The 22,336-nt window shown below is 49.3% G+C and overlaps 9 protein-coding genes and 2 non-coding genes across 11 annotated transcripts; 3 read left to right on the forward strand and 8 right to left on the reverse strand.

Moving 5' to 3' along the window:
• Positions 1–62: 62 nt before the first annotated feature.
• On the reverse strand, positions 63–3,159 carry P174DRAFT_438736 (uncharacterized protein). Its single transcript, XM_024826612.1, has 9 exons — positions 2,132–3,159; positions 2,024–2,076; positions 1,458–1,954; positions 1,346–1,401; positions 1,113–1,291; positions 882–1,057; positions 798–824; positions 172–735; positions 63–115 (listed from the first exon to the last, which is right to left on the reverse strand). The coding sequence occupies exons 1-8, from the start codon at positions 2,955–2,957 to the stop codon at positions 363–365; spliced, it is 2,187 nt and encodes a 728-aa protein (XP_024685529.1). The 5' UTR covers positions 2,958–3,159; the 3' UTR covers positions 63–115; positions 172–362.
• Positions 3,160–4,563: 1,404 nt separating this feature from the next.
• Positions 4,564–7,351, reverse strand: P174DRAFT_438737 (dipeptidyl peptidase III). Its single transcript, XM_024826613.1, has 8 exons — positions 7,065–7,351; positions 6,812–7,013; positions 5,941–6,757; positions 5,837–5,886; positions 5,344–5,782; positions 5,218–5,291; positions 5,145–5,168; positions 4,564–5,099 (listed from the first exon to the last, which is right to left on the reverse strand). Exons 1-8 carry the CDS (start codon positions 7,154–7,156, stop codon positions 4,716–4,718), a joined length of 2,082 nt encoding a protein of 693 aa, XP_024685530.1. The 5' UTR covers positions 7,157–7,351; the 3' UTR covers positions 4,564–4,715.
• Positions 7,352–8,716: 1,365 nt separating this feature from the next.
• P174DRAFT_364365 (uncharacterized protein) lies at positions 8,717–8,983 on the forward strand (the record flags this gene model as incomplete). Its single annotated transcript, XM_024821983.1, has 1 exon — positions 8,717–8,983. A coding segment is annotated over one exon (267 nt), but the record flags the coding sequence as incomplete, so codon positions are not given.
• Positions 8,984–9,404: 421 nt separating this feature from the next.
• On the reverse strand, positions 9,405–10,838 carry P174DRAFT_417922 (putative MFS transporter; the record flags this gene model as incomplete). Its single annotated transcript, XM_024824646.1, has 4 exons — positions 9,405–9,710; positions 9,756–9,845; positions 9,893–10,512; positions 10,568–10,838. The coding sequence occupies 4 exons, from the start codon at positions 10,836–10,838 to the stop codon at positions 9,405–9,407; spliced, it is 1,287 nt and encodes a 428-aa protein (XP_024685532.1).
• Positions 10,839–11,431: 593 nt separating this feature from the next.
• On the reverse strand, positions 11,432–13,552 carry P174DRAFT_365290 (fungal specific transcription factor domain-containing protein; the record flags this gene model as incomplete). The annotated part of the gene is made up of 4 exons (XM_024822045.1): positions 11,432–11,930; positions 11,981–12,648; positions 12,702–13,204; positions 13,267–13,552. 4 exons carry the CDS (start codon positions 13,550–13,552, stop codon positions 11,432–11,434), a joined length of 1,956 nt encoding a protein of 651 aa, XP_024685533.1.
• A 716-nt stretch (positions 13,553–14,268) lies between these two features.
• P174DRAFT_t60 lies at positions 14,269–14,340 on the reverse strand. Its single transcript has one exon. It is a non-coding gene; the product is annotated as a tRNA-Glu (tRNA).
• Positions 14,341–14,545: 205 nt separating this feature from the next.
• On the forward strand, positions 14,546–14,617 carry P174DRAFT_t30. Its single transcript has one exon. It is a non-coding gene; the product is annotated as a tRNA-Glu (tRNA).
• Positions 14,618–14,681: 64 nt separating this feature from the next.
• P174DRAFT_438741 (uncharacterized protein) lies at positions 14,682–15,807 on the reverse strand. Its single transcript, XM_024826614.1, has 3 exons — positions 15,709–15,807; positions 15,556–15,646; positions 14,682–15,370 (listed from the first exon to the last, which is right to left on the reverse strand). Exons 2-3 carry the CDS (start codon positions 15,582–15,584, stop codon positions 14,944–14,946), a joined length of 456 nt encoding a protein of 151 aa, XP_024685534.1. The 5' UTR covers positions 15,585–15,646; positions 15,709–15,807; the 3' UTR covers positions 14,682–14,943.
• A 590-nt stretch (positions 15,808–16,397) lies between these two features.
• Positions 16,398–17,424, reverse strand: P174DRAFT_365727 (uncharacterized protein; the record flags this gene model as incomplete). Its single annotated transcript, XM_024822076.1, has 3 exons — positions 16,398–16,821; positions 16,885–17,183; positions 17,269–17,424. 3 exons carry the CDS (start codon positions 17,422–17,424, stop codon positions 16,398–16,400), a joined length of 879 nt encoding a protein of 292 aa, XP_024685535.1.
• A 1,720-nt stretch (positions 17,425–19,144) lies between these two features.
• Positions 19,145–19,417, forward strand: P174DRAFT_359543 (uncharacterized protein; the record flags this gene model as incomplete). Its single annotated transcript, XM_024821743.1, has 1 exon — positions 19,145–19,417. A coding segment is annotated over one exon (273 nt), but the record flags the coding sequence as incomplete, so codon positions are not given.
• A 1,902-nt stretch (positions 19,418–21,319) lies between these two features.
• P174DRAFT_476178 (MFS general substrate transporter) lies at positions 21,320–22,088 on the reverse strand. Its single transcript, XM_024830665.1, has 3 exons — positions 21,884–22,088; positions 21,764–21,814; positions 21,320–21,695 (listed from the first exon to the last, which is right to left on the reverse strand). Exons 1-3 carry the CDS (start codon positions 22,080–22,082, stop codon positions 21,421–21,423), a joined length of 525 nt encoding a protein of 174 aa, XP_024685537.1. The 5' UTR covers positions 22,083–22,088; the 3' UTR covers positions 21,320–21,420.
• Between the last annotated feature and the right edge of the window lie 248 nt (positions 22,089–22,336).

Below are 22,336 nucleotides of genomic sequence, written 5' to 3' on the forward strand. Positions count from 1 at the left end.
GTGAAGCCCCATCAGGTACAAATCTATGTGCTATTTCACTTGTCTGTTTGACTTACGGTTGCCCATTCCCTGCTCGCATCGACTGCATGATCTCTCCAATTGTTCCGGGAGTTGCCTGCGCCGGGGTTACTATAATGTCTCTTGAAGGCTAAAGTGAGGTTCTGGGCGCACGTATGGTTTGTATAATCAAGGTACTAAACTGTCGCTCTAGACTGCTCTGCGCAAGCCGGACTCCTGACCGAGGAGAGGCAATGCTCTAGAATGATGTCAGCCATTATGCACTCTTGACCATCACTTCCAAGCTGCCAAAGCACTCCAAATCTTGAAAGGATAAAGAAGGAACCGGTTGCCCGATAAGACAGTCACCGTACCCGTTGGAGAGTCTGTTCGGCTTCGTTCAAGGCATCGCGCAAAACTTCAGCCCGGCCTGCAGTGACGGCATCAGAACCCGCCAATGCCCACTGAGTTAGGGAACCTAGAAGTGCGGGCACTTGATTCTGCAGAAAAGATTCCGTTGCACGAAGCTGCGCATCTGCGGGAACAGACTGGCAATAGCGACGAAGCTCTGTGATACCACTGAGCTCGAGGTATCCGTTGGCTTGCTCGGGATCGTTTGCACGGTGGTCTGCGTAAAGTTTATTGCTCACGCAGAATACCCGGGCTTGGTTGCTCCAGGCACGCGATAAAGACTCAGTTACGCGCCTATTCCGTCTTAAGATGAGGAACCGCTTCAGCCTGGCCAGCATTCAGTCAGCACAAATATCCAATCCGTGCAGCAAGCAAAAAGGGCTACCTACTCGAATTCCAGAGTCTCTTTCTCGTCGCTGTTGGTAATGTCTGGTCAGGATGCGTCCTAACCACAATTGATCGGACGAACTTACCTAAGGGCGAGTTCCTCCGCAGCGAGACTTTGACTTCTACTTCCGCTGGCTTGTCGTCTACGAGACCGCATCTGCCTGATTCTTCGTCCGAGGGTCTGAATTCGGCTGTCAAGATCGAGGATACGTCTGGCGTCACCCGCAGAGGATGTCCGTGCTGTCTCTCTAGCATCCACATCCTGGGGTTGTCTCGTTAGCTCCGGTACCCATGGGGTTGGGGAAGAGGAAGCCTGCCTCTGAACGAGTACAAACGATCCGTATCGGTTGGCCTTGTGCACATCGGCGAATGATATCACCAATTGACTGGTCTGTCGTACAACGAATGATCGTACTAACGATGAACACCTCGTCGCAACTGTGGCGAAGATACCTTTCAGTTGCCCGTTCTCGCGCATAGTTCAGATCACGAAAGCCTGAACGTATGTCAATTACTCACTGTCAAAAGGTACAGAGCCAGAATGCCTTACCAGGGAGGTCAGCCAGCACTAAGCCAGTGCGCAGAATCGGCGATCGCAAATAAACCCTAGTCACCGTTAGACACGAATCAAGAGAGAGCCTGTACACTGGATTCTCTCAAACCTGATCAACTTGACAAAAGGCCATAGCGCCGGCCTATCACCCTCCCTTGCATCAGCCATAAGGTTGTCCAGCTGCTCCATACATTCATCAGCGTGGCGAGCTACAGCGGAATACCGAAGACTGTCGCGTCCGCCAGGGCGGTGGTCCAACCCAGCCATTGCCCACTCTTCCAATGTTGTCACGATAGACTCTACCGCATCCTCTCCGTCCCTAGAAAGGAAGTCAAGATCAAGCGCCGGCTGGTTGGGGAAAAGAGAGAGCAATGTATCCCAGGCTCTCCTGGCAGCAGCCTTGATGTCCTCCTGTTCTGTTGCATCACGAACTTCCCGGTAGGCATCCGTGTAGTATTTCCTGACGTTTGCCAGCAGCTCCTCAAGAAGCTCTCGGATCTCAGCATTATCCATGAAATCTGCCTCGATGGTATAGTTTTGCGGATGCTCCTCGTTCACACTCCGGAACTCCGTGACGACAGTGGTGCAAGCAGCTCCGTCTCCGCTCTGGGGGATTTCAATGAGTATTTGAGGTCATCTACGGGAGCCGAAACACATTCGGATCTTTGAACTTACCGACCGAGCCAGACCCTCTTGGTCAAGGATGGAATTGATGAGACTACTTTTTCCTGCGGGTTCAATTAGCCCTTCGTCTCCTCGCACCCCTGAACCCAGCAAGCTTACCCATTCCCGAGTCACCGATAAATCCAACAGTCCGCGTCGCGGGATAAGTGAATCTGCTCGCCTCGAGCGTCTGTTTATACAGTTGATGAAAGGCGGTCGTGGGGTCTTGTGCCAGGTCGCGCCGACTCATAACTTGCGCGAGGTCTGCGAGCTCGCCTCTCACATTCCGTAGTGCATTCTGGAGCCGAATGTCGTAGATCGGCACCTGGGGAAGTTCCTCCTGGCGGATATTGTAGAGGTAATCCTCGTCATCGTCATCACTGTTATTGTTCTGCAGTGAGTCCTCCTCGGATTCAGTGTCCTCATCACGATCTGAATCCTTGGCTGCCGTATCCCCCGAGTCCCCCGAGTCCCCCGGATTCAGGTTCCGGGAGTGAGAGCTCACAGAGCCCAGCGGAGACGATGGCGTCTGTGGCCGCCGTTGGCTCGGTTCTGTGGAAGAAACACCTCCTGGACTAGGAGTGGCATTGTAGAGGTCCCTGTAGGTTGTATGATGGGAGTTCGGGGTCAACCCAGCTTCTCTCGGGCCACTACTGGGATCAGTCAGGGAATTATGATTTGGATGTCTCATGGTTTCGCTCAGGCGCAAATTCTGAAAGAGGGACTGGGTGTTGGGTGTAAGGGAGCGTCGTTCGACCTGGTGGTCGAGCGAGTCATCTACGGAGGATACCGGGGTCAATCTACCTGCAGATGAGGGGCTGCAGGAGAAAGTGAACTCGACCGAGGGTAGGACGTGGTCTTGGAGAGGGTTGGATGAGGGTCTGGGGCTCTTCAAAGGAGTGCTGGGACTGTCCGCGGAGTCGGCGTTGGCACCGTTGTCGCGCATGCTTCATCACCTCGGCAGGTATGTTGCTCTAGGTAATTCGGTTTGTGATCTGACAGACGGAAGAAAACTGGCGCTGGGTAGGTAGGCCATTTTATAAAAAGATTGGTCTGGAATGACTAGGCTGACTTGTGTGGGGCCGTTATATACAGCGCGAGGCTTTTGAGTGGTAAAAGATGCTGCAAGTTGCCTGCGCCGCAAAAAGAACACCGGAAGTAGTCCGCCTCGGTAGGATTGCGCCATCAGCTCGGCGTACTCCGTATAAACAAACAGCAATACTAAGTATATGTAGACTCTGCTAAAGATAGCCAGATATGGATCCTTGTCAAAACGCCTCAGCCGGAAAAGGTTCGTTATGGTCTGAGCTTACCCCATATCCAATAAGATGTACATCGACTTAAAACCAAGACCCTTTTTCTACTAGGTTTGCAAGGCAACCTCGAGAAACGGCCCCTGCTGAAACAGCATTCCACAACCTTTACAAGCGCCGGTAGTACTTGACCCGCACACACGACTCTCCTGCACTTGACTTGTATTGTTCCATCCACGCCCTTGCATAGGGGCGAAGCAGCGGCGTCGAACCGTTTGTGTTGCGCAGGCTCGTGTCCTCGAGGGCTGTATTCTGACACGGTTCTGGCATGGGCGCTACGCCGTTACCGCGCTATACTGGAATGGTGCTACTGCAGCAGCGGATCTGGAATTTATACAATCCCCCAAAGGACCAAATAACCTTTGCGCGTTGTAGTGTCAGATGCTGCAGATTGCGACCCCGAGCCCCGGTGGAGATGACGGGATCTGGAACAGCGATGTCGCTGGAGGTGGCTCCTGATTCTAGGAGGAAAGCTGGCGAGGTATTAAGACCGACGGCTCTTATTCCATATATACGGTTCATGAGAATACAGCGTCGTTACGTAAGCCGTTGCTCTCAGAAGATAAATACCCTTTGCAATAGGTACGCTCCTTTATAGGCTCCTCTTCCCCTCCCCTTGCGCGAGTAGTATCAAAAGATATGGCAAGCGCCTCATCGACTGCAATGACCGCAGGATGCATGTCCCATGGCCAACCGGGTCTGATTGGAGAGCGGGGTGTCCTACGGTGCCTTTTTCACAGACTATAGCGCTGGCCCGTTTGCCTCTCAGGAAGATATGGAGCGGTGGTTCGATGGCCGCCTTGCCGTCTGCCGGGAGTTTGGTCTTTTAGACCGGACGCAGGAGGGCTTTTGAGGTCTTTTTCGGGATTTGGTGATGTGTCATATGGATCTTCATCCACGAAATATCATTTGGAAGGCCGGGGACGGTTCTGGTTAGTTGATTGGGCGTTTGCGGGAATGTATCCTGCGTGCGTTGAGACTGCGTCTATTCTAAGGAACGGATGGACGCCATATTTTGGTGATGTGCTGAATCAGCTGGATCGTGGGCGGTTTGGTGAGGAGATTGATCGTCTCTTTGCCATATCGTTTGCGTTGACGACTGGAGCGCTACGCCAGCTAACTAGGACAACTCGTGACATGACCCGATGAAATCACCTGGGCATGATTATTTCTTAAGAGAGACAGGTCTTTCATTCTCTGTGTGACGTTACTAGCCTCGGTTATTCTCTTGACCTCCATCGTGCTCTGTTCAAACCTAAAGTCGACCTCGGAGATATGTCTGTGCTAACTTTTTTATGTACATCAGCATCATTGCCATCCTGGAGCGAGACAGCCTGACTAGCGATAGTCCTTTTGTTTTAACATGTATAGACACGCATGATAGCGAGACGTTAGACATCCCTCTCAGCCCAGCTTTGGATGAGCCCACAAACAGTAGGTTCATACTCCTTCAAGATGACACTGTCTCCATCTAGAAATGTATTTGCGTGGCAAAATGCCAATGGTGGCTCCTTCTTCATGAGTACCACTTCCCTCCATCCCAAAGCCTCTTCATTAACTGTAGTCAGATCTTCATAGAATTTGCGGCAGCTACGTATATCCGCTGTGCAGCGGTAGACATGCAAGCGGAGAAGCATCCGGCCAAGGGAAGCCTTGCCTTCCTGAAGACGAGATCGATTGACTTGAACGGTCAAATTCGGGCTCTCTTTATCTTGAATGATTCTGTAGAGGCCGCTGCTGTCACGAAGCATATGTTGGAGCATACCAAAATGTGCCTGAAATGGTTAGATACTTTTGCTTCCACGCTCAATGTTACATACCCTGCTGTGTGCTTGACCCCATTTCTAAAATAGTTTTAGCTTCAGCTGTTTGTCTTCACATAGTTGCACCTACCTTGGTGGATGGGTTGTAATTCTCCAGCGCTCGCAGTCCATCAACTCCTAGTTGCTGATAGAGATTATAGACCACTTGGGTCACAGAAAGGTCAGGCCAAATCCTATGCACTTAGCGGGCTCTTACCATCGGCAGGCTTAATCTCGCTGTCTGCAGTGCATCCGAAAAGCTCCAGAATCTCAGGAACGTCAATTAGATAAGCACCAACAAGTTCAGCGCGACACTCATCCACAGTTGTTGATAAATCTGTAAAAATCCCTGTCCAGGTTTCCCCTGGACCATACCAACTGTCAATTGGCTTTCCAGAGAGCGGGTTCAATGGCAGGTGCTCTCTGTCAAAGTTGAAATGCCCCTGGGAGTCCTCTTGGAGGAGCTTGCTTGTGCCATGGCCCAGTATCTCATGAAGAACTACCCAAATGTAGTATGCTGTAAAGCGGTGCTCCTGGAAAACTTTGCGCTCTGATTCATGGATCATGTGGATGCCTCTGGCTCGTTTACTCTCTGCTATCATGCGGTTAGCAAAGATAATGTTTTTGAAACCATCTTCTTGTCTGATGTCATTGTACTATCAATTGAGAATTAGCCGATGACCGTATGTCTTATACAGGCGATCACTTACATTTGGGAGATTGATCCCTGGAAAAACCAGGCTCGAGCAATAAGCCAGAACTAGGGTCTCGTTAGTTCTCTATGATTTGGGGAAAGTCCTATGATGAAGCTCACTTTGGACGCTGGCAAAATCAGGAATATCAAAAAGCTCCTTCTCAAATGGGCCTTTGCCATTATTCTTCTCGTACCCTTCCGCCCAAGGTAGCTGAGGAATAATATCAGAGGCAATCTCAGCGAGCCTGCGCAGCACCTTTGTTCTTTCTGAATCTGCTATTCCGACGATTCCCTCGAATTCAGCACGAACGCCAAGAGGATCTCTGTACGGCTCAACAAATCCAAAAACCGTCTCTACCTTTGGGGCCTTGTCCTTGACCCAGACCCTTTGTGCTTCCCTGTATGCGTTGAGGTCGCCGGAAGAAAAGCTTTCTGCAATTCCTGAGAGCAGTTTTTGCTGTTCGCGGTTGGCTGCGTACTTTACAGCTTGCCCCAGGCTCTGATTGATCTTCCTGAGTTCTTCTTTGTGATCACCGCGAACCAAGCGAATTCTTGTGCCATTCGCAGAATGACCATCTGGTTCCTGAAGGGTGGTTTCATCTTCTTCTACTGAGGCTTGCAGGATATCATATGTCCGATGGGAGGTTTCACCCTCCGTGGTGATGCTCTTCCTCAATCTAGTATTTTCAGGAAAGATTTTTGATGATTCCATCAGCTTGAACACGGTGGAGACCTCGTCCATATTTTCAAGGGTCCCATCTCCAAGATAGTACGTGCTCTGGGAGGTGTCGCTCGGGACACCCAGACTATTGGGCAATGGTCGAAACAATGCATCTCGAACTTTTGCAAAGATTTGCGCTGTAGTAGGGTTACAGTTTGCAAGCTTTTTCAGCTCATTTTGCGAGACATCAGGGTGAAACTTTTGATCCCCAGAGCCCTACAACATAATCAATTATGGATTCTGCGTAGGAGGCACGTGCATAGTACTCACAAAGTAATTGCCAATATTGGAGAGAAAAGCCGCTGCGTAATTAAGGAACTTTTCCACTTCAGTCATATCCACTTGCGCGCTTCTAGCTAGCTGTTCCCATTGACCACCACAGCTGTGGTACAAGGCCATGATGAAGTCAAAGATATCATTTGCTTCTGGGGACACTTGTCGAAGAATTATTCTTGTCCCATGCCATGCGGCTCTGTCTAGTTGTCAGTGTGACTGTTAAATGTCGATGTTTAGGGCCCCTTACCTGGCCGTGTGGTGGGCGTAGAGCTTCTCTTTGCTGGTGAGGCCTTTAAAGGCGGCCGCTACCGAAAGCTGAAATATCTCGGGCTTACGCATTATTCTGGTAGTTCCTGACCAGTCGATTGCAAAAGCTTAGCCGGGGGGAATTAGTAGTCTGGTACTCCGTAGAAAAGTCCGTAAGAATTGGGAGGATAATTGTAGGCCTCAACAGCAACCGCCCCGCAAACACATCTCTCTTCTCAGGTGGGTAAGTGGGCTATGAGAGGGACAACTGCCACCAAAACAAAGCATATGCAAAACTATTGGATGAGCTGCATTCGATTAAATTTAGAGGCATGGTCGAGCTTATCGCGGCTTTATTACTGGCGGCGTCTGCCCAAATTCCCCGCCACGGCGGCTTTTGAAGCGATCCTACTAGCTGCGTTGGAAACTTGGAATAATGCTTGTTGCTACATGAGACTAAGCCCTCCTAACCTTATGGACCATCAGATTGATGCATCTGCTTTACACTACCTGTAGAAGTCCAAAATAAGGTGCTCTCCATTGAATCGACTGCATATACAGATCCTTTTCACTGGAAAGGGCGAAACCCGCTGACAGTTATCCTCCATGACTATACCAAGGTATATGCAGACTGTATAACCGCCCAAGTCAAGCGCGACAAAGAGAAGAAGAGCTTACTCGCCGGATTGGTAGGCCATTTAACTGGTTGCAGTCAGGGGCACTGTTTGAGATTAACTCATTCAGCTTACAGCAGTTATTAGAATGCTGTTAAGCTGAAACAGAGGGAGAAGCAGTGCTTATATTGCTTCTCCTTTTCTTTTCCTGAGGAAGCTAAAGAGTTTATCATTTCTATGTACACTTGAAGGCGCACACATTATCAGGGAAAGTCACAGCAGACTGCCTACTTGTGAAATCATGGTGCACCATGACTTTTTCTCCAGAACAATTCTCAACAATCAAACGTCTTTGGTAATTTAAGACTCTCGAAATCTGTATAGGTGCATATCTCTGAACAGAAACCGGAGCTCCCTTCTCACCGTGGTAAACATGGTCTCCTTTCAGCACAACCATCATCCCACCAGTCTAAATGTCAGTCATGGTATAGTGCTTAGCTTGCATGGTAACGACAGTAATTGCAATCAGAATTGTTCAACATGTTAGATTACCATGAGATGAAGCATAGCCATACACAACAGCTTAAATAGTTTAAAGGCGTCTTCTTCAAGATTGCTAAGTATCTCATCACCATAGAGTTAATCACTTTTGACAAGGTGATGCCACTGCTCTGCAAAGACAGTAGTTTAAGGGAACTCAGTCACAGCAATAATGATTATATCTCAGCTTTATATCTGATTCTCTGTATCATAAGCTGGCAAACCATGCTCTTTAACCCCTAGCACATTAATCATATGCATTTCAAGATTCATAACAAGCAGGAAGGTTACAGGGGCGAATATATACCTAAAGCTAGAGGTAGCCAGTTATACATAAATACCTCTTAGCAAGTTGCTAATAGGCTTCAGGGTCCTCCTGCCATCTAAAAATCTCTATCTAAGTAATAATAAGGCAAGCTAAGATGTATTCCAGCAAAAGGTCAAGGTCAACACAAAACACTTTAATGCACACTTTCTTACGTCTATTACAGGTATTTAGTTAAAGTGGGTTAACACTCTAGCATGTCATCTAGAGTATAACCCCATGACTAAAGAACTATTTCTATTTCACTTTCCTTCATTCTTCCTGGCTTGCCCTTCGCATTCTTCTGGGACAGGGCAAAGAACAGTCTTGCAGGCATGCGCCACCACGAATAGGTTTCATTGTCAATGGGCAACAGAAAGCGAGGTTGGCTGCTTGCTCAACGAGATTTTACTGTCATATCGCCTCTTGTTCGGACAAACGAAGTCACGCTCCTTGTTTTGATCACTTGATCACTTCTATGATGTCCCAAGGGCAGTGGCTGATCCCGCTTCTTCCGATCCTCTTTGGAAAGCAGTCTTGTCATGGGTTAGTGCCCTTGGAGACTGCAGAATAGTATCTTTCCAGAGACTTTTCCGTCTTTCGGTATCGACTGTCAGTGCTGTAGGATCATCTGGCGCGGGCCATGCCGAGAAAATGGGTCCAGCATTGGCGTGATAATAGAGATTCGGCTCACTGGCTGACGTCCTGGGCTGTCATCGTCTTTAGGGCGCTTGGTACGCTGCTGGCTCTGTCGCAGGTTATTCTGCAGGCTGTTCAGATTGCTTTCCGTTGATGGAGATATAACCTTCAGAACCTCGTAATTCTATTATTCTCGATTTCTACTCTCCGTACACTTTATAACCGAACATGTATCGAGGTATCACTACTGCATATCCCCCAGAGCCACCCTCATCCTCGCACTCCACTCGTCCCGCTTGATCCGCAACAGAATCAGAGGTATCCCACTGAGCAGACAGAAGAGACAGGCTGCTGTAAAGGACCAGCCAGTACCGATAGCATCGAACAGAGGCTGCGCAATCACCGCACTCACACAGGACAGACTGTTCCGCATGAGATTGTTCACCGCAACGCCCGTGGTCGACCTCTTCGGCGTGAACTCGGTCAGCATCGTCATGGTCACATTGGTGAGGATCATTCCGGCAAGGCCGTAGAAGAAGTTGCCAATCAACTATATTGTTAGCTTTGCCAGTTACCCCATGCAAGACGTACTTACCGGCACCAGCCAGAATTCATGCTTGTCCGCCGTCCACCCCCACCACAACAATGCCCCGGGAAGAGAATACCCGCCAGCAGGCAGTTCTCGCTGAGCCGGTCAACAGGATGCAAGATGAGGTAGTACGTTGCAAAGACGATGCTGGTGTAATAGACGGTGATGAGGATGGGCGGGTACCGCAGCAAGCTAGCCGCCTGGACGGGTTTCAGCAAGAGATTAACAACTCTCATCGCTCTTGTCGAGGTAGCCCACTCGTTCCGCTGGTTCGCTTCGAGATTCGTCGCCGTCTCCGGCATGAAGAACAGCATGATTAGAAACACAGCCCACCCATAGACCACCATGAACCACTGCGTGCTGCGCCAGCTCCACCGGGTGACCAGGGCGCCGCCGATAATGGGCGCGAACATGGGCCCGAGCATCGGGCCGAGCATGAACGCACCCATGGCTTTGCCTCGTTCTTGTGCGTCGAACATATCGGAGATGGTACCGGCGCTGACGGCCTGGAGGGACACGCTGGCGGCGCCGGTGAGGAGGCGCATTGCGATGAACATGCCGATGTTGGGGCTGATTGCGGCTAGGATGCTGAAGAGGCCGAGGAAGAAGAAGGAGAGGAGGTAGACTAGTCGGCGGCCGTAGAGTTCTGCCAGGTGGGACCACCAGAGGGTTGTGATGGCGACGGAGAGAGAGCCAAAGGCGATGGACAGGTTCACCACGGAGACGGTCGTGTGAAGATCCTCGGCGATCATGATGAGGCAGGCTGTCGTTCATATCAACGGCAGTTCCGTCGGCAGAGGCAGTTAGAGAGGACCTACGGAACAAGACACCACTGCTCAGAGGCACAACCAGTCCTACCCCTGCCACTATGGCCGTCAGGAACCACTTGCGTCCTGCGGGATATTGTCGCGGGTCTTCGATTGCTGGGACCAAGCACAGAAAGGATAGAAATCCTCGACGAACATGACGAGGACCATTTCGATTATCTTTCTCCCGCTCATCACTGGCTTTTTCCGTGCGTCTCAGTGACTTCAGATTCTGCTCGTCCGGTGGTGATTGAGGTGGTTCGCTTCTGTGGCTGTCGGACATGTTGGTCTGCTTCAACTTAGCGATTTCAAGTCTGATTCTGTTATGTGTTTTGATCAGCTCTATATATACTGATCATACTTCTCTCTATCTATATCCTTCTTCTTGTATACTTCAGAGTACGCTATAATAGCGGCGCACGAGCTGTGGGTCCCCTCGGCCGAGCTAACCCTGGTCTCCTACGCTCAGCGGCCCACATCCTCTCCATACGGGATGCCCGTCTGTCGTAGGTGGTATTCTGTGTAGAAATGGGTTGTTGAGTGGCTCATGAACTTAATTGTGCGTTTCAAGTCTGAACGGATCGGACACTCATTGCTACGCTCAAAGCACCAAGCCTATGATAATACCCTGGTCACCGATAGATGCGTGAAGTCCGAGTTAGGTCAGAGTCAGAGGTCTTGCATGAGTTCAGAATGAAGGATACAGGGCGTGAAGAGAAGCAATCACAAACGTATTCTCATACAGGCTGTCATCAGACAAAGATCAAGCAACACAATGTACCTATTCCTCAAAGCCCAAATTCGAGAGGTTACAACAGACCTGCATGAAGTAAGCCCAGCGAATCGATCAGGCCGGTATTCACGCGTATCAGAAGATCAGCTCCACTGCGAAGGACAAGAAAACGACATCGGGTCAAACCCCGCAAAGTCAGGAAAGTCAAAGGACCCCAGGTTCGTGAATCCCAGAAAATCCGCGGCATCCAATTCAATTCCCATCGGACCCATGCTATCCAACCCTGATCCCGACAACTTCTGATTGTCCTGTGGCCCTGGGGTGGGATCGACTGTTCGATTGTCCTCGGTGAGACCCAGGTTCTGGGATCGAAGTCGCTCAATCAACCCGATAATGACTGGCCATGCCCCGGTGGTGTGCTGGCCGCGGATTTCATGGATTGCGTTTGCAACCTGCAGACCCCTCTGTCGAAGGTCGGCCCACTCTGGGGTTTGAAATACAGGGCTGCGAACCTCAGAAAGGACGTAAAGGATAGGGTAGAAGCCGGCATGTGAGGAAATATGCCATTGGTAGGGTTCACACTCTTTGCTTGAGGTGATTGTACACCAGTTCTCTACGGTTGTGGCGGCATCCATGAATATACTTTGGTAAGTCAGCAGATGTAAGACGTTGTTCGGACCTTGGGGGGTTACCTCCTTCGCATGGCGGGGCTGATGATCTTCTCACGGTCCTGGCGAGAAATCTGGATCCAGAATATGACCCAGAATTTGGACTTTAGATGAGCACTGAGCTGCGAGGTCATTGATTGCAAGCTGACCCTCTTGTCGCAGTATCGGACAAGATTATCCAGCGCCTTCTCCAGCTCAGCTGCCATTGCCTCGGCGGTTTTTAACAGGGTTTGTAGTTCAGACAAGACTTGATCTTCTCCCAAATCTCCCTGGGAACTGGCACGCATTCTCTTTCGCGATGCATGTGTGATCTGGATAATGCGGCCGTAACATTGGGCGGCTGTGACCCGAAGCAGATAGATGGTCATGTCTGTGAATTTAGGGGCATCTAAGAGTCTGGTAGAGGGCGTCACTCCTTCTATTAGATGAACATCATCCACATTGAGAGGGAGACGCGTATCAAAATCAGACTCATGGATCGAAGGAGCAAACCCATGTCCCTCCGCTGCTCGAAAATCCAGGTGACAGATCTGTGCCCATAATCGGCGGCGCAGCTCGACTTGCACTATGTCAATCGTTCCCAGTGGTAGTGCCAACGGGTCACGGTGGAGGCCTTGAATAGTGGCCATGCGAATGGCAAGACCCGTCAAGGGCCACACTTTGCCTATATCGTCTTCCCGATATTGAGCTGTCTGTGTATGTGTATTAGCTATGAAGGCTATCTTCCACCAATGCAAGAACCCACAAGAAAAATGACAAATGCTTGTAGAACCTCGAAGATCCTTGAGGTCATGAAGTGATGTTGTTTCAGGTATACTTCGGTCCCAGCTCGGTACCTTTGCAGGAGATGGGATTTGTCTGTGTTGAAGACTGTAGAAACATCTGTTTCCTTCATGCTATTAACGGCCGCATAGAAAATGGACATGGCCAGCGGCTCAAACGCATTAGATTGATGGGGGTCGAATGCCATAGAGTGACTGTAACTGCCGTCAACTTGAGTCTTGTCTAGGGAATAATGGGTGCGAATGAATGCATCAAAGCGACGAGCTAAACTGGGACGATGCACTATTCGCACTATGGGATCGACATTGGCCAGGAAAACATTCAACAGCAAATAGCAATCTTCTCTGCTATCGGGATAAAAGCTGTATACGTTAGATCGTGAGGTATCAGTTTCCCAGATTAGATGGTCGTCTGGAACCTCTTTGGGCGAGGACTGTTGCAACTCCGTGAGCAGAGATTGAATATCTTGGATCCGTTCGGTGAGTGATCAGATATCCATTCATCTTCACATACGTTTTTCTTCCCACAAGAGTAGGGATTCATTGTTCTGCGCACCTCTTCCGCCATCCAGGCCCAGCGTTTTCCCGAGATAAAGCGAGGTACTCCATTCTCTAAGATGAACACATCTTCCTGCGATTGGCGCTGCGGGGCTGCCACATCTCCAGGAAGAGCTGAAGATCGGGTAGTAGGATATGATTCCGGCAAGGATGAACTCTGCTCGGACGCTTCATATGGCAGTGACTGTGCTTGCGCCAGAATGTCCGCCAGACGTTGAAGTCTTGGATTGATCCTGGTCAGCGTGGAAGAGGACATCTTGGTAGCTGTGGACTTGGTCACCCGACTGGGTTCTGAGGCCAGTGCGGATGGCTGAGGGGCAGACACATAGGAACAGACATGATTGCCTCGCTCGCATGTAAAACAAATGGATTGTCGTCGATCGCATTTGACCTTTCGGCGACGACATGGTAGACAAGAGGTGATGGGACGAAAATAGTTGCCAATGAAGGGAGGGACGTTAGAGGAAGAAGGCGATGCTGAGGGAAGAAGGGAAGCAGGAGTCGATGAGGCATACATTATGGACGCTGTTGGGACAATAAACTAGAAAACAAGAACAGCACATGATATAAAAAGGGCAGAATGGAGCCACATTCAGCAGCTGTTTGTTAATTGTCAGTTAGGTGATACTGACATAGTGGTCTTCAAACCTGTCCGAACTGGTAGTTAGTTCAAGGTGCACGGAGATATATATTATGGAGTACAGCAAGTACGCTGAGAGAGAGGATCCATACCATGGTGGATAATAAAAAGCCCTAACTGCAGGGGTAAGTAAGACTGTAGTTATAAGTAACTATATTAGTTAATAATATTAGACCAGTCTAAGATACACACCTGATAGACTAACGTTCAAGACAGTTGTAATTCGTAAAGAATTTACGACATCTATAAGTCGAGGCTGAACACGACACCTACAAAATCAATACAGTGTCCAAGACGGACAAAAAACGAAAATGATCAAAAATATGAATCTATTCCGATGCGGGGAATCGAACCCCGAGCTGCTGTGTGAGAGACAGCGATGTTAGCCATTACACCACATCGGATGTTGTTGTGGGAATGGGAATATTCTGGCTTGATAATCCAATCTTGTTGGGTGCCACTTTGTACCTGATAATGGACCAACCAGTGCGTGGTTCGAAGTGGGGCGAGATTGACGCTGCTCCCGATGATCTTACTGGACACGCCTTGAAGTTCAAACCCTAAGTCCAGTCTAATCATTCAAGAATCCGCTCATCATTTCAACAACCGTCCGATGTGGTGTAATGGCTAACATCGCTGTCTCTCACACAGCAGCTCGGGGTTCGATTCCCCGCATCGGAATTTCTTCTTTTTGTCTTTTGTCCCCTTCCTTCCTGAAGGACATGCATATATTTTTCCAAATTCGCGTACGTCACAATCTTAGTGGTCACTATTGTGTTTGTTAAACGATCTTTTTAAGTGTTGTGACGCTCTATCTTGAAGACCAGTCATGATTACAAAAACAGCAAATAAACCCATCATTCCATTAACGCCAAAGACAACCATGAATCGCAACAAATGAGCAGGATAGAGTCAGCCAAACTGGGCTGCAGATATCGTAATTCACCATAGAAAGACTTCCACACTCAGCAACCAAAGTGGCTCGAGCCAATGCAGGTCGACATCAACTATGCCGACTTCTGTAGTAGTCTCTGCTGAACCTCCTCCAACAACGCCCCCAGTTCCTTGCCACCCTCACCAGTCTTCCCCTCAACGTCCAGTCCACGCTCGAGAATAGTCTTAGCCTCCTCCCAGCGACCCATCTCAGCCAGACACTTGCCCGCACGCCACCAAGCCTTCACATTCGCAACAGGCTTGCAATCACAGCTGGCCTTGGCATCGATCATTCCCTCGGGCCAGGCCTGCAGCGCCATGTACGCCTGCGAGCGGTTGGCGTACAGACCAGATAACTCGTCACGGACCAGGTTGATGGGTTCCCAGCCGGGGCGACTGAGAGCCATATCGATGGCGTAGGTGTAGAGCTTGACGGCCTCGGCGTAGTTGGATTTGCGGTAGGCCTGGTTGGCGGTGTCGCGGAGTTTGGTGATCTGGGCGCTGCGCTTGGGGTTGATGGGGAGTGGCGGAGGGGGATGTTAGGGGCGTCGAGGGCGATTAGTGAGCGGTGCAGGCTGTTGAGGGCTTGTAGCTCTTCGTTGATGGCTGTGGTTTGAGAGGCGGATTGGCTGGAAGAGGATGGGAGGGAGATGGCTTTGGAGGTCGGGTCGAGATGGAGGGGATACTGGTGGAAGATGTCGATGCTGCTGGCCATTTTGATGGGAAGGCTGGCCGACTAATATGCAGGTTTGGAGATTTGCGAAAGATCAGTCTCAGCTGTTGCGATTGTTGTCAGTATGGTACGTGGTATGGGATTATGTACGGTAGTGCACACTTACCAGAGCGTGGATATTAAAAACGAGCAACAATAACTATCGCTTGCAAAGCCTAAAGATCCTCGTAGTCAAATATGGTGTAAAAGGTTATCTTTGGAATGGTCACTAATTATTTACAATGTCAGGATCGCAAGCTGTCCTGAAGCTATTCGATACGAACGGAAGGCGGTGGCAGAACACGCATACATGTCTTTATCGGAGGCATATCACTATCCCGTTAGTTGGCTTCAAGCCAATGTCATGATTTCAAGCGCTATGTTGGCTGTCAAGATTATCCTCTAGAAATTCCCCAAATTATGCCAGTAGCATGCCTCATTGTCAGATTGACTCAAAGTGAAAGTGAATGTTAATTTGGAGTATCTATGAATATCCTAAGTCCGCCCCATAAGCTGAACACATGCGACTCCTCTAACGCTGCTCCAAAACAGCTGCAAAACTAGGGTGATCGTAAACATCGTCAAAGGAACAGAAAACTGCAAACAATTTTGAAGAGGCATTGTTCCCCACGCCGACTGACTGCAACAAATATCATCGCCTAAAGTCAAGATAAGTAAAATAATATTGAACAGACCTCGATAGACCAAAGGGCAACACACGTAAGGTCGTACAAGTATATGCGCCTGCAAACACCGCTTTAAGATCAATACCAGAATATAAAGACAATGCGCATGAGTCGAGATCAAAGACCGTCTTTAACGTCCATAGCCACTCAGGGTAGAACCGTATTCAGACGGTTGTGCATAGTGTTGCCCGTGCGCGCCGCCGTAACTGGTGTTGTAGTCATGCAGCACACTCCCTGATCCGGTAGTAGCAGTGGGATCATAGGCACCATGCATTGCAGTTCGTCCGTTGCCATTTCCGAGGTCGTCTACCTCGCTTTGATGCAGCAGGGCATAATCTTCATCCTGATCGTTACGAACAGAAGCGCCCATTCCAGCACGTCCGGAGCGGAAATCATCCTCCTCTTCCTCAAAGTCGTGCGCAGGGTTCGAGGAGAAAGCCGCCTTGCTCTGTGCAGCGAACGTAGGATCGGAAACAGCATCGGGAAGGGTACCGGTTCGGCGAAAATGCATGACATTGCGGAAGGACATCCAAGCGGTCGCAACAAACAGAAGGCTGCACACAAGCCTCATTAGCAAGGATATCGCGCGAAATATGAAAGTCAGGAGGAAGCCCTACAAGATCACAACTCCCAGAATCACAGTTGCCGTACTAATCTTGCATTTGCTGGCGTTTCCGTACTTCCATGCGTCGCAGCCACTCTTCTTGTCATCTTTATTCTTATCGCTGGCACTGTCGCTCTTGCCCTCGGCCTTTCCCTGCGCGACATAACTTGCGACGCAAATCCACGCAGAGAACCACAGAATGGCGTACAAACAGTCGACCGTAGCGAAAGCATAGACATTTCCGAATCGTCGAGCGCGTGGCCACATCGGCACTGCGACGAGGTAAATCAAACCCGGGATACTGAGCCAACACTTCATTGGCGCCGACAGATTAGCTCCATGGTCCACTTTCCTGTTCCTTCTTTGCTGGAAGTAACAATCAAAGACTGAGACTCACTAAGGCCCAGTACCAGGCTGACCGCCCATCGATCCCATCACCCTTTGTGAAGACGGCAATGGTCAAAGCCCATGCGAGAAAGATGATGAACCCTTGTACCCCATGAATGAGGTTTTTCGTTCGTCCGGGGTTGAAGGAAGGTCGTGATACTCGCATGTTTGCGGGTGGAGGAGTGAACTGGGAAGCTGACGCTGACAGAACTTCCTAAGAGGAAGTAATTCGAGTGAAGGCACCTGAATCCCAGAAACAGATATCTGATATCCTTGACGATCTCTTTCTTACTCCCGATAAAGTATTAAGGCAAAAAGAAGGGGAAGCTCGTTGTGGAATGAAGAGAAAATGCTCAAGTGTGCTTGTTTATGCTCGGATTGCGCAGCGCAACGGGGCAACCCGACCGATGCCGTGTGGACTGCGGACACTAGGTCGAGACCCACTGACGATATCAAGGGGAGAGAGTGTGCACCAAGTCGCAAACCGCAAAAATATAGTGATGGTTAACTGATAAAGGATATGAGTTGATGGAGGATATGAGTAAGAGATGAATGTGAGCTGGAATTTGGTTCTGGTGGATAGCAGGCAGTGATATTCTTTGGAATTCTTCTGCCTCGTGCCTCTGTCCAACTATATGTTAATTACCCGACATGCGTCGATCCTGATTCCTGTATCCCACAGATACCTTACTCTCAGTATGAATCTTTGTGCTCTACTACTATCCTGAGAGGATCAACTTTGAGTCGATTATCCACTCTGTACTCAATTCGATCTCTCGACAAGAGTGATATAATAATGCTGAATTGAAGCCTTGTATTGCTGAGTAGTCTCTGAGCCATATCTGGCGACCCAAATCCGCCGCTCTACGGAGTATTTGTGGAGCCTTCTAATCCTGATTGTCTAGACGGCTTGCCTAAACAATAATTTATCAGTGCCTTAGGCGCACCCTCACTGCTTCCACCTGAGCGACGACAAGGTTGGTTAATCATGTGGTCATCTTGCATATTCACCCCGAATTGACTGAGACAAGGCGGCATAGCATGGCTGACAGCAATATGGCTCAGTCGATGCTCAACCCCCGCTGGCTCCAATATCCTCCCGGCGTCTTAAAATGAGCGAGGCTTGAAGATAATTGTCGAAAACAAATCTAAAACAATATATGAAATGACTGCAATACCTCAGGAAAATTACGACAAGTGCTGACTTCTCGCCGTGCGCGCAGTGAGCCAACAGCCCCACTCTGGCACTGACATCTTCATCAGCAATGGCCCTGACACACAATACTACAAAGTCAGCTGGCTCTGCACTCTTCCTCACAAACTGGCAACAGCGCAGAAATGTTAGATGATGAACACAAATCACTCTACACCAAGGCAGCGGACTGCAATGCTTACACACTTAGACACATTAGGACACACAATGTGGTGCTGGCGTGTCTCCCAGTTGGGGAGTCTGGGGTGGTTCCAGCTGCTGTAACCATTATGAGGATGAAGGTGACCTTTCCAAAACTTGAAATTAGGCTACTTATCAGCATTAGAGGCGGGATTCCGAGTGTTAAGCATGACATTCAACTAGGGGATGTCGTTGTGGGGGACACCGGTGTGATTTAGTATGATATGGGCAAGACCATCCAGGGTGGGCAGTTTATCTGTACTTAAGAGAGCACCTTCAGCTGCTGCAAGGCCCATTACTCACAGTTTCTAAACTCCGGGCAGGCCATCAGTTGGGGAAGGAGCGGATGAGCGAATATATCAATGACATGACCTGATGTTACCCAGATTCCTCATATCCAGGTGTCGACCTTGACGTCCTATTTGCTTCGGATATGACCACCTAGAGCGAAACGCCTTATGCGCCCAGTGTGACCCATTCAAACAAGTTTTTTCAGAAACCTCAACCATTAATGCGACCGGTGGTACATTATGGGTTGATCACATCTGGGAACCAAGTGATGCACCACAGAGCCACCTGTGATGAGCTACAGACAGAGCATGATATCCTCTGTTTCAAAATAGAGGCAGCTGGGTTGATAAGGGTATTTCCCTCTCTAGTTGTTTATGGCATTTATGATTACTCTAATAGCCATAAGAATAAAATCTGGCAGGACTACGCTGCTGTGGCGGCAGCAGCTTATAAGAAAGAACTCTTAACAATCATACCTAGTCCACTAGCACACCAGGCTGGTGTGTATTTTATAGTCCCATTTGCATTAAGCCCTAAGTTTGTCAGATGAGAGACAGTCTCGGAGATGATAGACCAGAAATTAGAGGCAAAGCAGCCAGCAGTCCTCACAGGAATAGGTGGAGTTAGGTATGAATATAGCTAATACTATGTATTAAATTTGGCTAACCAAGGGCGTAGGAAGATGCAACTAGCCGTGCATTACTACTATCTTTACCAAGGAAGATCATGTATTTTGGGTAAATGCTAGCACCATCACTAATTTTAAGCAAGGATATCATGATATCATACATGCCCTCTGTCTTACCAGCCATAAAGATCCTATGATGGACACGGGGCTGCAAGTTTGTGAGTGTCTCTTAAAGAATATTACCATTCGCTGGCTTATGGTTCTTGATAATCAGGATGACGCGCAGATAATCACATTATAGACAGCCCCAATCCCCAGCTTGCGTGGTAGCAGGGGATTAATCATCATGACAACATGTAATATGTGAGTATCGCGGTATCTCCTGGAATAGGGTTATGTGGAGGCAGATCCCATTGCCCTGCTGCTGCTTGATGCATCAGATCATTCACATACCCATGACGTGATTGTAGAATTACTAGCTCTGGGACAACAGCAGAATAAAGCAGACCTTCTGGAGCTGATATAAATACTAGGATGTTTCTCCCTCACTCTTATACAGGCCATGGCCCATGGCCTCAGTGGAAAGCGACGTGGCAGGATTACTGATCGAAATCTGGGATCTAGCCAGTAGAAGCAGCGGATCAGTGGCAAACCCTAATCTCGGCAGTTCGGACTAACCGCCTACCTGGCGGCTTGGGAAGCACGAGAGATATAAACTGACGCTCACAGACCATCTACTACTATACAAGGTAGGTATCTCAAGGACTTAGCCTACCTAATCATGCATCTCAGTGGCTTGAGTAGTTTCCCAACTAAGGACACCTAGGACATGGCTGAACAGAAGAAAGATCTTATCTCAGAACACTTAACAGCCTTGTATTGTCATCTATTCCTGGTAACTAAATAATCATCAGCCTGCCTCTGAACCAGTCCCTAGTCCTTCACACTTCTCTAGCATGAATATTTACAACGAGGTCTGCTCAATAATGATCCTAGAATATAGTTCCTCACTATTTCAGCATGATAGGGTTCACTTGGCCTTTAGTCAATGCCTGTGAACATCGGTTCCAATGAAGTTTAGGTTGTACATGTTTTAAGTAGCTCCTATTAAGGCTCTGTTTGTTCATTACTACGGAAAAGAGCACCAAATTTTAGTATTCAAAACCAAGTTAATATACCCTTAAAGCTCGGTTTTATCCATAACTATCAACCCATATTAAAGGATATGTTGGCGCCTCGTACGGCAAGTAGAACGGGAGGTAGTATGTCTGGGTCATCATGGCGCCCTGGAGCAGGCAGGAAAAGGTGCAGCCTAGGAGGACAGAGCGTTGAGAAAGGGCGCGAAGGGGGATTAGGGCACTGGTTTCTGTTAGATTCGGACACGCATCAGATGGGCAGAGGGTGGCGATAACATACTCGTCCTTCTGACGGTGTTGCATGTATCCGAAGAGAGCGAGGAGCAGGCCGAAGCCCAGGAAGCAGCCCCATACACGGGAGTCAGACCAGAAATAGTCGGACCCGCCCCACTTGAAGAGCAAGAATCAGGCAGACTAAAGTACCGGTTAGGATCAAGGCGCTCTTCATGCCGAGGCTGGTCAATTTCTGTCGACGTGAACGGCTCTTGTAGGGCGCTCCGCCAAGAGAAGACGGGTAGTAGGAGCTCACAATGAACCCCTGTCAGGCCACCCAAGGCTGTAAGGCCGTCAGCTCGTGGTGTCGCATATTGACTTGTAGCTAGGAGGATTCACGCAGATTGATCCAAAAACAAAATCTCCAGGCGAGGCGGGCAGAATGGGTGAAACCACCACCTAGAGACGGGCCAACCACCGATGCAACACCATACATGCTCGTCACAATGCCCAGCAACAGCGGGCGCTTTTGCATCTCGACATCTGCGCCATAATAATCAAAGCTCCGCAGAACAGTTCGGCTGCTCCCAGCCCGGCAACGGCTTGACCGGTGATGAAGGCGGGAGAATTGGGTGCAGCTGCACAGATCACAGACCCAGCTTCGAACAGCAAGCCAGATCCAAGCCACACCCACTTCAGGTTGAAGAAGGTGTAGGCTTTGCCGAATGTCGGCTGGAAGGACATCTGAGCCAGCAGGTAGACGGAGCCATTCCACGCTAGCGGAAGGGTCATCCTTTGTTAGCAAGTCATGAGAGCTCGTGACCGCGATAGACTCGTAGCTTACTCACATCGCTGAGGCTGTCAACGTCTGTCGTGATTACTGATATAGCTGTGACTAGTTTCTGTCAAATTGGGTGGGGACAAACGGCGCTGGAATATTTGTGGTGGGGGTCAGGCTACTCACATATGATGCTGTTATCTAATGCGACTGTAAACACTCCCACCATCAGGGAAAGCGTCATCAAGACCAGGGCGCGGCCGTGAAGATACTTGTCTTCCTCATGCAGTTCGCTTAGGGCATCTGGCTGGGTAGTAATATGTAGAGCGGGTGATTCTTTCCTTGCAGTTGATTTCTCGCCTTCTGCAGTGTCTGCTCCAGCCATTTTCGCTTCCACAATGGTACCGTCTCCTCTGATGCATTGTCAGGTCGATATGTGAGGCACACAATAGCTGCGCCAATACGTATGGACTTGCCTGTTAATCACCGACTTATCGCCGAGGTTTGATGATGATGCAACAATATGCGATTGCATCATGATGTCTATCATCCACAGGTTGTGAAATCAGTAGCGCGCATCCGCTAAAGAGGCCTGTCATGAGTCCATCGTGATATATAGCCGCGGTTGGGAGGTTTGTC

This window comes from Aspergillus novofumigatus (genome assembly GCF_002847465.1).
Source record: "Aspergillus novofumigatus IBT 16806 chromosome Unknown P174scaffold_2, whole genome shotgun sequence".
Taxonomy (NCBI): domain Eukaryota; kingdom Fungi; phylum Ascomycota; class Eurotiomycetes; order Eurotiales; family Aspergillaceae; genus Aspergillus; species Aspergillus novofumigatus.

Excerpts from the sequence above, each read along its gene's own strand:
- P174DRAFT_438736 (XM_024826612.1), bottom strand. The coding sequence starts at position 2,957 with ATGCGCGACAACGGTGCCAACGCCGACTCCGCGGACAGTCCCAGCACT. Across the intron at positions 1,058-1,112 it reads TCGTTTGTACTCGTTCAGAG|GATGTGGATGCTAGAGAGAC; the intron begins GCAGGCTTCCTC and ends AGACAACCCCAG. Across the intron at positions 825-881 it reads GCGGAGGAACTCGCCCTTAG|CGACGAGAAAGAGACTCTGG; the intron begins GTAAGTTCGTCC and ends CATTACCAACAG.
- P174DRAFT_438737 (XM_024826613.1), bottom strand. The coding sequence starts at position 7,156 with ATGCGTAAGCCCGAGATATTTCAGCTTTCGGTAGCGGCCGCCTTTAAA. Across the intron at positions 5,783-5,836 it reads CAGGGATCAATCTCCCAAAT|TACAATGACATCAGACAAGA; the intron begins GTAAGTGATCGC and ends CTCAATTGATAG. Across the intron at positions 5,169-5,217 it reads ATTACAACCCATCCACCAAG|AAATGGGGTCAAGCACACAG; the intron begins GTAGGTGCAACT and ends AAACTATTTTAG.
- P174DRAFT_438741 (XM_024826614.1), bottom strand. The coding sequence starts at position 15,584 with ATGGCCAGCAGCATCGACATCTTCCACCA. Across the intron at positions 15,371-15,555 it reads AGCATCGACATCTTCCACCA|CGCCCAGATCACCAAACTCC; the intron begins GTATCCCCTCCA and ends CCCCAAGCGCAG.
- P174DRAFT_476178 (XM_024830665.1), bottom strand. The coding sequence starts at position 22,082 with ATGGCTGGAGCAGACACTGCAGAAGGCGAGAAATCAACTGCAAGGAAA. Across the intron at positions 21,815-21,883 it reads ATTAGATAACAGCATCATAT|TCACAGCTATATCAGTAATC; the intron begins GTGAGTAGCCTG and ends GACAGAAACTAG. Across the intron at positions 21,696-21,763 it reads TGACAGCCTCAGCGATGTGA|CGTGGAATGGCTCCGTCTAC; the intron begins GTAAGCTACGAG and ends CCCTTCCGCTAG.